Here is a 14,526-nt window from a genome sequence, read left to right as displayed (position 1 = left end):
TTACAGTTGTGACAGAGAGGTAGACTGAGTGAGGAACAAGAGGTGCAACTGTGCAGAACACCTGAATGACTGTAGTGTGTATGGGCTATATTGTATTGTATAAAGAGTCTTTTCCAAGTTTTTCAGAGGAGATTTGCCATGGAAGGGAAGGTGGAGAAGTAGGGGAATTAATCTCAATTGGCTTGTCAATAAAAATTGATTTTAAAACAAACAAAACACCTATAGACTTTAAGGCTACTGTATTGTTGTGTTGGGGCGCGTTGCATTGTTCTGAATTATGACCATTCAGTGGAATGCATCTCGAGACTGTAGAGCATGAAACAGATCAGATGTATTTTGCATTCACTATGTACCGATACAGTAAACCTAGTAATGTAAAAACGAATAATTGACACTGCTTGGCTCCCCCATGCTTGAGAAAACGGGCCAGGGCCTGGCGGGTGAGGATTGCAGCCCGGCTTAAGATCATCAAACAGTGTTTGGTGTCCTCATGGCTCGATAAAACGGCCAGGAAATGTAGAGTAGCAGCCTGGCCAAAAAAGACCAGACATCAGTTTACTGCTGAACTACGCCGGCTAACTCGTAGAGAGAGAAAAAAACAGGGAAAATACTGCAAGGAAGAGCGCTCAGGCAGCTACTTGCCATGGAAAGTGCAGCAGACCTGCTGAGGCTCCTGGTAGGTTAAAGGCCTGGATATGCTTCCTCAGAACTGCTTCTGAGAACCTCCCAAAATGAACTTCCAGAAGCCCTGAACCTTCATGGTTCTTCAGAACAATAAGGTATGTAGGAGGAGCTGCAGGCTGTCCGTCAAACAAGGGGGAGGGGTGGTAAACTAGTCGTAGGTCAGAGGTGAAAGCCTGTGTCCCCTGTTGTCTGTTCAAAGAAATGTCAAAATGTCAAAGAAATCAAAAGTAAAGCAATCTGTAATGCTGCGCATCATCTGTAGATCCAGTGTTTCTAGGCACTGCTGCTGCAGATTTTTTTTGTTTTTTTGTTTAAATCAAATGTATTTCTGCCTGTCATGATCAAAGTGACAAGTAGCAACATGTGGTCGCGGACAAAAGAGAGAAGCACACAGACACACTGCTGCCTCATTCAGTCATTTCTATAAAAACTGCATCTATAATGTTTCTATGATCATTCAATCATTTCTATAATAACTCACACCAGTAGGTCTGATTTATGATCTGATGTGCATTATTCCTATTCCCACATTACTGTATGATATGGTGACAATATGGAAACCTATTTACTCCACTAGAATAGAATCAGGCTTGCAGAAAAAGGATGTTAGCGCACACATCTATTACATTTAACTCTGTTGAGACCTCATAGGGTGCTATGGACTGAAAAGATTAAGGCTTAGATATTTATTGATGTGTGCGTTAACATCCTTTTTCTGCAGGACTAATTTCTATACTATACTCAGGATGTCCTCATTCTTTTTCTCTATCTCTGCATATAAATGAGATTGCCTAATATACATGTGCAATTGGTAGCTTGCATGCTGAAAGTATTTGAAGTAGGAGAAGTTCTCTATGAATCTACCAAGAGTTAATATACAACTACTGAACAGTCATCCTTTCAAACGAAGACACACTGAAGATGTACTGGACATCACCACTTCCTATTCGGACGCATGCTGATGGTGTGAGCTGGGACAACAAATGGACGAATTCACACACCGTTTTCTACTTTACACAGCCATACAGCCATGAAGTGTATCTGAATTTATACCATGAGATACAACACAACTGACATTTCTAAATTCTATATGAATGTGATCGCCAGTCAATGGATTTTTCCCAATCACTATTCACTTTGGTGATTGACAGTGATAAATGATTGACACTTACCTGATCCACTGTTTTATTACCAGGGCCTGCCTCCTGTACAAGGGAATCATCAACTTGCCTGTTAAGCTGGCAGCTGTGCGCTCTGCCTTACAGGTGAACAGAGAGTTTATTTCTTAACATTGATTGGTTTACATGTTGTAAAATGTGAATAAAGATATATATCACTTTGTGATTATGATCAGTACGGTGTGACACTGCAGCATTACACAGGCAGTGAGGACTATAAGAGTATCTCCTTACCATTTCAGGAGCTGGCCTCCTGCTACCAGGGTGGGAACTACCTGTCCCATGCTGGGAAGACCATACTGAGTGGCATCGTGCAGCTGAACCAAAAGGTAACACATCACCTCAAGCTGAATATTACTGAACAAGTAGAGAGGGAGGGAGGGGGTGAGGGGGAGTAAACCTAACCCAGCCATCATGGATCTTCGCCATCATGGTCTGTAAGTTGAGTTTGAAGGATTGCTGTGTTTTTTGTCTTGTTGAGGATGTTGAGGAGTTCCAGCATTGTTACGACCGTCTGCTGGACTACACCAGTGAGCCAAACAACAGGCAGGCACTGCAGGAGGAGCTGCTGCAGGCTGGAGTAGGTTCATAAACAAGTTAGAAGCTCAAGAAGGTCATAACACAGTGTGGAGCTAAAAGGAAGTAGGTCAAGCTAGATAGTGCAGACAAGTGAAGGCCTGAAAGCCAATATATTCTGCCATGCTATAAAACAAATAGCAAAGAAACAATTGACTGTTACTCATCTGATATACTGAGTTATATCTGGACTGCCTATCGACAAGATATTAAAACACCAATGTGCTTTCCATTTCAGATCCATCACATCAACCTGCTGGATGTGCTGTTTGAGCTGGTGCTGATGGGACTTCTTGAGGGTAAAACATCCCTCTCTCCACTTGTAAGTCACTAAATAGACAGACAGCAAAATCAATTTATTCAAAACGGATGACTTATGGTCTAGAGAGAATCTTTATAGATGAAAGATGCCTCTGTCTTTTGCCTTTGTTTTAAAAAGTGGATATTTATATTGTGCATGCTGTATTTTTATTTGAGATTAAATTGGAGTTATTTGTTTGTAAGTCAAGTGAAACAAGAAAACGAGGGGAGACTTCTGAAAGTGAAACCTCATTTGTGTAATTTGTGTCACATCCTAGATTCAGTCCTCTGTAACAGTGTTGATATGAAGAACTTAACCAGCTCCAGCAAATGCCCACTTCTATCTGACCATTTTCTCCTCACTTTTCTCTCAGTCTCTCTCATTTGAATTAACACTCAGTTGGCCAATCAGCTCCAGCAGCGCTCCAAAGTTTTTCAATGCTTTCCCCGGCTCTCTCTGCAGCCTAGACATTCCCTCTGATAATACATGAATAAACTGCTTAACAGACAAGCTTCCCTCTACACCCTGGACTACCCTCGACCTTTGTGGCTTCACCAAAATTACAAAACAAAAGGCACCAAATTGGCATCTTGATACTGTACACTTGGGTTAGAAATATCTCCAGAATTAGGCATCTCATCTCCTTTACTGTCTTAGTAAACTATTGAAATGCTTTTGTCTCCACTAGAATTATCTACGGGCGATGCATTAGGCTACTCTCCAACTGCTCTAACTCCACACTTAGAAACTCAGCAGGTGCAGTACTTATGGGAACCAGAAAACATGAACATTATCTTTGCTCCCTCTTCACTGGCTCCCTGTAAATGGATGTATTGATTATTAAAGGAATAATCTGTTACATTTTCACATAAATTCATTACGTTTCCTCCTCTCTATTGCCGACTGATATAACATAATGGTGATTAAACATTTACCCAGGTCATGAAAGCTTTTACATTTGCTACATTTGTTGTTCTTAACAGCCAGTGTCTGGTAGGTGTATCCAGGGAAAAAATCCTCTGTTGCATGGGAAGTGATGTGTTTTACGTTTCTTGTAGCTGCAACAGCGGCTTGTTTGGAATGAAAAGAAGAAGAACCGGATATATAACATGAGCAGTGATAGCCACCATGTGTGAACAGACGAAGAAAAGAGCGGCACCTACATAAACTCAAACCTGGGCTTGGTCTAATTGTGTATTCATTGAAAACTGTATTGGAAATCATTATTGCAGAATCACAAAGAAACTGGTCACTACGAAGAAACAACGGTGTAATGCTAGATTTAACCTGTGGAGGGCAGCATTACACCATCACAGCGTCCAGTCTGCCGTAAAATACAGTCGAAGAAGAAAAACAGTAGTGGGCGCGTTGGTGTTGTGGGACTACAATACTGTACTGTAGGCTACTGGACTGGCAGGTAAAGTGCTAAAACGGGGCTTAGCCTTGTGATAGGGCTGAGAAATATTTCACTGATTTCCGTCAATATAGCTGTTTAGTTGGTGTTGTATTTCTGGTGGAGTAGGCTAGCTAGCTACTCAATTAGCATGTTCTTCTCCAGGCTCGGTCATCTTGCCTAATGTTAACGGCAGCTTGCTATCCAGTTAGCTAGCTAGCTAACGTCAGTAAGTTCAGCTCAGCTCAGCATCACCCTGAAGCATGCACGTCAGGGAGTGGATGTTGCAGGGCTTGTGAAGATATTACACCACTTAGAGTCAGGCACAGCAGAGATTTGGCAACTTCACGACTAGATCTGCCTGTGCAGTGATGGCAAACATTGCAAAGGAATTGGATCAAACAAGTGCAAATTAATGTATGAACTCAGCTGCATGTAATGTTAGGCAGTATTAACCAAGTAGCACTAAAGCAATGTAGATGTAGATATCTCCAGTGATGGAAGTATAGGCATTCTCCCCCTGTCTATGACTATAACCTTGTTGTCATTTCAGCTGCCTGAGCCATGAGTGAGTTTAGGATACACCATGATGTGAACGAGCTGCTCAGCCTGCTTCATGTGCGAGGAGGTGATGGAGCAGAGGGCTACATAGACTTACTGCAGAAGCACAGGACGCCCTATGTCACCACAACAGTCTCGGCTCACAGCGCCAAGGTGGGCAAGAAAGAGTCTGGATCAGTAGTTCTCAATTATGTTTTTATTCCAACCAACACTACACCAGCTGATTTCACTGATTTGCACACCTTCAATCAGAAAGGGGTAACTAATTAGCGAAAACACCTGGCCTAGAGAGAGGCTGGAATGAAAACCTGCTACTATTGGTCTTGAACTGTGGGCCAGAAACCAGGCCTGTTACTTCTGTGTCCAGGCCTGGGTCCCAGTGCAAGACTAAATTTGGTGCCAGGGCTGAAAAGGTTTAAAGAACCCCTGGTTTGAATGCTTGTGGAAATGGATGCGTTGTTGTGATATACGTGATTATTCTCCTGTTGCTGGCTGTTGTGTGTTGATTGATTGTTGTGAGTTGTCATTTACAGGTAAAAATAGCAGAGTTTTCTAAAACGCCTGAGGACTTCTTGAGGAAGTATGATGAGCTCAAGTCTAAAAATGTGCGCAACGTCGACCCTCTGGTCTATCTGTTGTCCAAGCTCACTGAGGATAAAGAGGTAAAAGTAATTTCCAAGCTGATAATTACCTGTTCTTGTTTCCTATAAGTGGTGTGATTGAAGTTGGTTTCTTTTTCATTGATATGGAATTTGTTTTATTTTTAAAGGATAATTCCTGTTTTTTCATGTGATAGACCTATGGCTCTTTAGTGTGAGAGTAGTCTAAGAGCCAAGTGAAACTGAAATGCATGGTTTAGCTCTATGGAATTTACCACACAAACATCAAATAATTTTGCTATTATAATGTACATTAAAGTGATTTTGCTGATGTTTGTATGGCAGTTACCAGAGAACCAATCCATGGATTTAAATTCCATGTTGTCTATAGATTACTCTCAGGCCAAAGTGAGAATGTTACATGGAAAAAAACAGGAGTTGTCAAGTAAACTGCCTTGTAGAACTCACCAGTGAACCATTTGACTACGAGGTATCCTTTCTCATCACATCATCACACAAATCCCTTTTTTGTGGTGGTATTTCCCCAGACACTCCAGTGTCTGCAGCAGAATGCCAAGGAGAGGTCAGAGTCGTCGGCGAACACAACTGCAACCACAACCACCAGTTACAGTCTTCCTCAGACCAGCACCAAGATGTCCATGCAGGAACTGGATGAACTGCGTAAGAAGCTCGGCAATGTGACGGCCAGCTCCAACGTCCCACAGGTCGGCATTTCACACTGAGAGGCAGTAGATCAAGAAAGTTTTGGTGGAACATGAAATTGTGGGAAGGGTTGAAAGAAATGCATAGATAAGAGACAAAGACATGCAAGTTTCATATTGGAACCAGCAACAGAAAGGGAAAATGTAGAAATAAGTTAATTGTGTTTCCCAGGCCTGGAAAAGTTATGTGAAGTAATGCATGTCCAAACAGCTTTGGGAAAGTCATAGAAATTTGTTCATAAATGATTGACCAGTTGGGGGGAAAAAATTAAGTGCCGGTAGATCAATCATTATCATTAAAACAAATTTCCTGATTACTAATGTCCCAAATGTTACATACAAAGCAGGTTATAGAATTAGTTATTTGTCATGCAAAAGTCATGGAAATTGATTAATAAACCCTCAGTGAAGCAGACTCTGCTTGTGATCTCTATTGAAATTCATGTGCCTCGTGTGGTGAATTTGCCTGCAGTCTGCCGAAGTCACACGGAAGATGCTGAGGGACCGACACAACAAGAAGAACCCCACCCAGCCCAACCCGGTGTTTCCTAACTGGGTGTACGACCGTCCTGCTCTCATAGGAGACTTCATCACTGGCTCCACCCCTGTGGGAGAGCCAGCTGTGGCCATTGGTAGGTCACTTTTCAAATTCACTTCAATTGCATTAGTATCTAATCTATTACTAGATACCATCAATATATTCCTCTCATATTGTTTCATCCATTGCACAAAAAGTCTTTACAGTTTTTAAAAAAAGTGTGCTTCCCTCTTCAAGTTCTTGAGTTATCTTTAGACTTGTTACTGTATACTCTTTTTTATAGTGTTAACCTGTTTCATATCTGTGGTCAGGTACTTTGCCCCTGGCGGCTCAGGAACAAGCTCTGGTGGAGGATCTGCTGTTTGTGCTGACTGGAGTCGATGGGAGAGACATCACCGCCCAGCCTGTGCTGGGGAGGCAGAACCGCTCCTTCATTGTTGATCCGACTCTGGACATGTCCGTCAAGGAGCTGGTTAATCGGATATTGCCGGTCGCATCATACTACTCCACTATAACACGGTGAGTGGACTGGCACTCAAGAATCAAGGTGGATTGAACAGACCCTGACGCAATCCATCATTACCATCATGCCTGGACATAGTAGTTGAATATTATTTAACATATATCTGTATAAAAATGGACACACACACAGTGCTTGATGTATTTAATCTTTTGTGATTGTTAAAGTGTCGGGCGAGTTAAATGAAGCATACCTGAAGTAGTTCAAGTATTTGGAAGTCCTATCAAGCATATTTTCATACATATCTGAGTGCCGTAGAGGAATAATGATTATATGCTTGTATGTTATTGTATTCGTCCCTCAGATTCATTGAGGAGAAGTCGTCCTTTGAGTACGGCCAGGTGAACCACGCCCTGACAGCGGCCATGCGGACCCTGATGAAGGAGTATCTGATCCTGGTCACTCAGCTGGAGCACCTGCACCGGCAGGGCATGCTCTCCCTGCAGAAGCTCTGGTTCTACATCCAGCCCACTATGAGGACCATGGAGATACTGGCCTCCATTGGTAAGACTCTGAACTCGACTCACTTTTTTTTGTCTTTGGTATTTCTAACCAGGTTGTTTGTGATGGTGACGCTGGTGATGTATGAATGTTCGCTCTAGGATTTGTGGTTTTAAATTCAATCAGTGCCAAAGAAAGTGTTGCTAGTGAAAATGGCATTCTATGATAGTTGTTATGAGATGTTTATTCCAAAAAACATCCCAAAAATATTGATACCTGCCTGAGTATTTAAAAAATACAGATGATGGCATCATCTAAACTGTTACTTTTTTATGAGCAAACGTCTTTAGATAGCTAATAACATCATATCAAACAATAATATCCCATTATGAGTTTTACTTTCATGTCACCAATCATTTCAAGAGTAGGGGCCAATATTTTCACACAGTGGGTATCTGTAGAATGAATCATCTTGTCCTGTTTTTTTCAGCTTTTGATACCTATTCAATTTCCCCACAGCCTCCTCAGTGGACAAAGGAGACTGTATGGGTGGGTCAACACTGAGCCTTCTCCATGATCGCACCTTCAACTACACCGGTGACAACCAGGCTCAGGAGCTGTGCCTCTACCTCACCAAAGCAGCCAGCGTCCCTTACTTTGAAATCCTAGAGAAGTGGATCTACAGGGGCATCATCAGGGACCCATACAGGTGCAGTTGCTCTCTTGTCACAGGAGAACACACGTGATGTCAAAGTGACTGTCTGTCAATACTTTGGCATGGCATCCTCTGGTTTGTGCCATACATTTGAATATTTGAATAAGCATATATCTGTATATGTTTTTTCAAAGCCCAAATAAAAATCAATTAAAATACTCTATCATCAGGCTTGAAAATGCACCTGTCTCCTACTTTATTCACATTCTGTTTGCATCTAATTGAATATCCTGTGTGTCAATGTTTTGTTTCTGCACAGTGAGTTCATGGTTGAAGAACATGAGCTGCAGAAAGAGAAGATTCAGGAAGACTACAACGACAAGTACTGGGATCAGCGATATACGATTGTACAGCACCGGATTCCCTCCTATCTACAGAAAATGGCAGACAAAATATTAAGCACAGGTAAACAAAAAATCAACAGCATATGTAAAAGATTACAAAGGCCTTTATCCCTTTCTTAAAGAAAGAAAATCTTTGTGTGTTTTTTATTTCTGCTGTGGTTCCATAGGAAAATACCTCAACGTGGTGCGAGAGTGTGGCCGTGATGTGACCTGTCCCGACGCTAAGGAGGTGCTGTACACACTGAAGGAGAGAGCCTATGTAGAGCAGATAGAGAAAGCCTACAACTACGCCAGCAAGGTCCTCCTCGACTTTCTGATGGAAGAGAAGGAGCTGGTTTCACGTCTCAGGTAAAGACAAAAGATTGTTTTTTGTTTGTTGTTTAAAAAGTTATTTTTTATGGCGTTTGTACATACTTTACATTTGAATTACTATGAAGGAGTGACCGGAAAGATAAGAGAGAGGGTTTGTGTGTGTGGGGGGGACAAATGTTGTGTACTGAATTCAAAGCCATGATGGCATGGGTTTATCCGACAGACCACAAGGATGCCATCCCAAAAAGTGATGGATGTTATAGTTGGATATGAGGCTGCTTGCTTTAGTGGGCTCTTGGAAGCTGCTCACACACTGTAACTGCACAGGCTTGAATTGACTGAGTGTGTGTGTGTGTGTGTGTGTGTGTTTTGGATTGTGGGAGAGATCATGAGACATCCCTTCAGGCTGTGTGTATGTTTGTGGTTTGCCGTATCCTGTCATCCTGTTCTCTCTTTCCTATTCTGTCTGTCCTCACTTTAATTCTTAAATATATTAAGAATGTTTGGGCCTGCGTTCTTTCTCCTAGATCGATCAAGCACTACTTTTTGATGGACAAAGGTGATTTCTTCGTGCACTTCATGGACCTGACAGAGGAGGAGCTGAAGAAGCCGGTGGATGACATTGTGCCTCCCAGACTGGAAGCTCTTCTGGAGCTGGCTCTCAGGATGAGCACAGCCAACACAGACCCCTTTAAAGATGACCTCAAGGTAGGCGGAAGTCAACCTGGAGTTCTGTGTAGCTCGATAAAACTCAAAGTACTAAATCTGCCAGGGTTGGGTGCATTGGACCACTCACACAAAAACTCAAATCCGCTTGCGGTGCTGCAAATTGCCAAAAAAGCGTTGACCAAATGGTGTATGTAGCCTTCCATCATGGCTGCGTTTGTTTCAACAGCTCCATCTGCTGGTCACAGTGGAGAAGAGTAATTCTCCTGTCAGGGATTCACATTAAGTGCAGTTCACCAATTCATGCAAATCTGGGTTGAATAATTATTGGATTCAGTCATTTTTCTGTGGTTGATTGATCTTGTCTGGCACAATGAAACCAATAACACAAAACTGTAAAAGCTATCCGTTAAGCAGTACAGACGGATGAATGCAGACAATAATATGAACCTGATGAAGTCTGTTAGTTAAAGATGTTTCAACGTATTCTGATACACTCGTATAGATACATTAAATATATTTAAATATTTTAAAAAGTTTTCTGTGTGCAGTAGAATACTTTTTGTCCTTGTGTAAATACTAAATGTCCCTCAGCTGATAATGAACTATGCTCTGGATTCAAGCACAATAAATAAGTTGCTGTACTTAATCCTGCTTGGGACAAATTTGGAATCCTATATCACTCAAATATACAGTATGATCAATTCTGCCTCAGAGTGATGAAACTGTCTATTTCCCCTGATACACCATTGTTCTCCTCCCCCCCCCCCCCCCCCCAGACTGATCTCAGGCTTGATGTGTCATGCTGTCTCATACTCTATAATGTTCATCAAGCTTCCTCTTCTCTTTCCACAGATTGACTTAATGCCCCATGATGTCATCACCCAGCTGCTGCGGGTGCTGGCCATCGAGACCAAGCAGGAGAAGGCCATCATCAACGCAGACCCCACAGAGGTGGCCCTGAGCGGCCTGGAGGCCTTCTCCTTCGACTACATTGTCAAATGGCCGCTGTCGCTCATCATCAACAGGTTCTATGCTGCTGCCAATAGTTTTACTTCACTTAAAGGTCCCAGATTATTCCGTTTTGTTTTCAAAGCTACTATGGCTCAGGATAAGAAGAATGTTCTTTGTGATGTTTTGCAAATAAATATAGTTTAGTTAAAAGGGTATTTATTGAATGGATTTGAAGACTAAGTCCTCTCGGGCAGAACAGTCACAATACTGGATCCTGATTGGTCGACAACACCGGCTCCTCTAATTCAAATGAGGCGAACTTGCTGATCTGAGGCTTTCCAGTTCAAATGCTGCAAACTTGCCAGATTGGAAGGATTTTAGCAATTGTTTAGTGAGGGAGCCAATCAAGGCCAAGTCCAGTTTTGATGCGTTGACTGGAGTTAGTCTAAAATCAGCTGTAAAACAGGGTTTTGAAAATGCAGTAACTTTAAATTTTACCACTCAAACAAAATCACATTTTAACAATGTCTACATTAAACATATTTGATCATATGCCTGTAAAAATAGAGGAACATATTTATCCCTATAATAGTGCCCCTTTAAATAGTTAGAAATACAACTTCAGTGTGCTAAATATGTATTCTTTCCACTAACTGGTCATAAAATCAATAAATGAAACTGCAAGAGTATGCATTACTGCTATGTGATGTTTGTGATGATAATGATCTTTTGATGATAGTAATCTTTTGTATTACTCATACTGGTATTCATAGAGCAGTATAGTCAAGTCAAATTTATGCATTCTTCCTCTTCACTCTTCATTCTTTGTAACAAACAGATTTGCTACAAATTGCTTTACAGAGAACAAAGGACACAGATACACAAAATTATATTCACTTTTTAACTGATACAAGTTTATTTTATGCAAAGAGCTGTGGATGTGATTCTTTTGGTTGTATTTTGACTTTTGAGTAAAAATCTGTGATACTAATTGTATATATTCATTTTCCAGGAAAGCACTGACGAGATACCAGATGCTGTTCAGACATATGTTTTACTGCAAACACGTCGAGAGGCTGCTGTGCAACGTGTGGATCAGCAACAAAGATGCCAGGCAGTACTCCTTACACTCTGCTAAATGGTGAGTCGTCTTTGACCTAATTTAGACTTTTAGGCGTGACGATTAAGCATCCTCTTTCTGTTTGTTCATTCAAGTGATGTTCCTTCTCACCCTTTCCTACCTTCCTGTACATAGGTTTGCTGCAGCGTTTGCGCTCCGGCAGCGCATGCTGAACTTTGTGCAGAACATCCAGTACTACATGATGTTTGAGGTGATGGAGCCCACGTGGCACGTCATGGAGAACAACCTGAAATCAGTGAGTGAATGAGACCAAGTGTCTCCTCTCCTGTCCTCATCACTCGCTGAGATCATTGGTATTCATACAGTCAATGGCCTTTTGTCTGATCAGAGCGCAGCCAGCTGACGGTCACTACAGTATCAGCCATGGGTTTTCACTGTCCCTTCGGCCTATGATGATGTATTGTCGCTGTATTTGTGTGGCCCGGTTCTTATCCAATGCATTTTGAGAGGGAGGCGTGGTTAGAGGAAATGACACTGACAGGCCATTGAAAGAGAGACACACAGGATCTAGAAAAGAATGTGGTTCTGTTTAGTGTTTCATGCTGGCAGTCTTCCTCTCCTCTCCCCAGGCATCGAACATTGATGACGTGCTTTGCCACCACACCAGCTTCCTGGACAACTGTCTGAAGGACTGCATGCTGACCAACCCCGAGCTCCTCAAGATCTTCTCCAAGCTCATGTCCGTCTGTGTCATGTTCACCAACTGCATGCAGGTTCGTGGACGGGACTTGAATGAATGAAATTAAATTGTTTTAGTCAGTGCAGAATCCAACAAGTTGTTTCTGCACCTGGCTTTTGACGCCAGCATGTTTCAAAATATTCCTATCCTATTTCATATTCTTTTTAGTTTGCACACTTGATTTTTCAAACCACGTTGCCGCATTCTCTGCTGTTTTCTGCTTATCTGAAAAAAGTAACAGAATACTGAAAGAATTTGAGCAGCCCACTCTCAAGAAAATCAAATTACCAAATTCCAGAGGTTTCTAGTAAGCTCTTCTGTCTTGGCTGCCGCAGCGCTTCACCCAGAGCATGAGGCTGGACCGCCTCTCTCTGGAGCACGGCACCATGGAGGGGCCTCCCACACAGAGCGAACGCACTGAGGAGGCAGAGAAGAAGAAGCTGACCACAAAGGTACTCCCACAGGCCCGGGACCTTGGCCCGCCCCCCTCCAAGAAACTGATACTTCACTATGTATGACTGTGTATTGTATGAGAGAGATTCTACCTTCTACCCTCTTCAGATATCATGAAAATGAACATTAACATTGCACTCAAAACAAACAAAATATTTGAACTATTGAACAACTATCTGAACGCATGTCTCCAATGTATCACATAGGAATGCTGTAGCTTTTGGTTTTCATGTTTTTCATTATCTGTGTGTGTCCCTCCTCACTGTGTTGTTCCTGTAGTTTCTGGCTGAGCATGTGGACGCCCTTCAGTCGGACGCAGGCTTTGAGGCCACCATCAGCAAGTTTGACAGCAACTTCAGCACACTGCTGTTGGACCTGCTGGACAAGCTCAGCATCTACAGCACCAACGACTGTGAGCACAGCATGATCAACATCATCTACAGGTACGTCTGTTCAAATGCACTAAAAGGTGATGATACAGTAGGCAATGGTGATAAGTAATATTGGTTAAATATAGTAAAGCTATACTTTCGGTCGTGACCGATGGCAAAATTGCCCACCTACATAGCTTCAAAATGTCCATGTTTTATGAAACGTTCAACTGTGCAAACATGTCAAAAAAAATGTTGTCAGTACGAATAAATATAGCACTGTAACTACACAACCCAGACCTGATTAAAATATGCTTGAAAATGGTTTCAAATATTTGAGCTGCTTTATGTGTATGTAATACAAGGTGCCAAATATTAAATCCTCTTTTTTCCCTCCAAATGTTTACACTATATTCAACATAGTTGGCCCAAATCTGATAGAAAATATTCTTAAGATCTTTCTAAACATTTGTAAGTGTTGGTTTGATATGAATATGAATGCTAACACACTTCTTGTAATTTCACAGGCTGGATTTCAATGGTTTCTATACTGAGCGCCTGGAGAAGATGGCCATAGAGAGGAGTCAGAAAGCAGCAGTGTAGCATGTTGTTACACTTGTGTTTATAAATGGTCACTCAGCAATAACAACTTACTTTCCTCATGTCTGCCCATCAGTCCAATACCAACCGCCCAGATGATAACCATAGAGACATTCCTGTCCAAGTAAATGGCTGTTGGTTCAAGGAGCTGATATTTCAGTGTATGTATAGTATGTAATGTATGAAATGTAAGAGTTACTGTCTAACATTTGCAGCTTCATTAAAATGCCCCAAATGTAAATTTTAAGAACTGTTTGGAAAATGTACAACATGACACTCCTTGTGGGTAACTTATTGTACCTTATGACAATGATTTATGTTTGTATTGCTGTTTAATAAAGTACTTTACTAAATGCATTTAGACCCCATCCTTCTGTCTGAACCAAAGATGCTGTACTTAACTCCATTAGAGTGGAACAGTATGGGGGTAAATCATCTGTCTAGGGGTAAAATATTGATGAATAGTCAGCCGGCAGACTAAGTAGAGAGTGCATAGAGCAGCGGTTATGTAACCGTTCATGATTATTCATTACTGATAGCAGAAATCACTATAGGCTACTAGGTATGTGTGAAACAGGAGCACCTGCTAAACTATTTTTTTGTTTTTTTACTGACATTTCAAACAAGCTTCTCAGAAAAAAAACATGACCGACTGTGACCATAGACTGTGACAGACACTCGTTGACTCTCGGATTTAAGCAAAGACTGAAGTACACAGGAGTGAAACCTCTTTCTTGGATACCAAAGACCGTCTGTTGCTGTCTGACAGCGGCAAGCT

General features: G+C 41.7%; 1 protein-coding gene across 2 annotated transcripts; it reads left to right on the top strand.

Moving 5' to 3' along the window:
- The first annotated feature begins 4,087 nt into the window (after positions 1 to 4,087).
- tubgcp2 (tubulin gamma complex component 2) lies at positions 4,088 to 14,098 on the top strand. 2 transcript variants are annotated; one of them, XM_071512025.1, is made up of 18 exons: positions 4,088 to 4,156; positions 4,686 to 4,846; positions 5,227 to 5,355; positions 5,841 to 6,017; positions 6,487 to 6,646; positions 6,864 to 7,071; positions 7,377 to 7,576; positions 8,033 to 8,222; positions 8,488 to 8,633; positions 8,740 to 8,920; positions 9,412 to 9,592; positions 10,406 to 10,578; positions 11,517 to 11,645; positions 11,760 to 11,880; positions 12,215 to 12,358; positions 12,660 to 12,776; positions 13,057 to 13,220; positions 13,676 to 14,098. In XM_071512025.1, the coding sequence occupies exons 2-18, from the start codon at positions 4,697 to 4,699 to the stop codon at positions 13,749 to 13,751; spliced, it is 2,646 nt and encodes an 881-aa protein (XP_071368126.1). In that variant the 5' UTR covers positions 4,088 to 4,156; positions 4,686 to 4,696; the 3' UTR covers positions 13,752 to 14,098. The 2 variants fall into 2 exon arrangements, with proteins under 2 accessions (XP_071368126.1, XP_071368125.1); XM_071512024.1 differs by having other exon boundaries at positions 12,660 to 12,836.
- The last annotated feature ends 428 nt before the right edge of the window (positions 14,099 to 14,526 follow it).

Source organism: Centroberyx affinis, unplaced genomic scaffold (genome assembly GCF_046629955.1).
Source record: "Centroberyx affinis isolate AG114_WGS23_722 - 3 ecotype Tasmania unplaced genomic scaffold, CSIRO-AGI_Caff_v1 ptg006025l_1, whole genome shotgun sequence".
Lineage (NCBI taxonomy): Eukaryota > Metazoa > Chordata > Actinopteri > Beryciformes > Berycidae > Centroberyx > Centroberyx affinis.
Note: the sequence above shows the minus strand (reverse complement) of the source record. Positions and strands in the feature narration are given on the sequence as shown.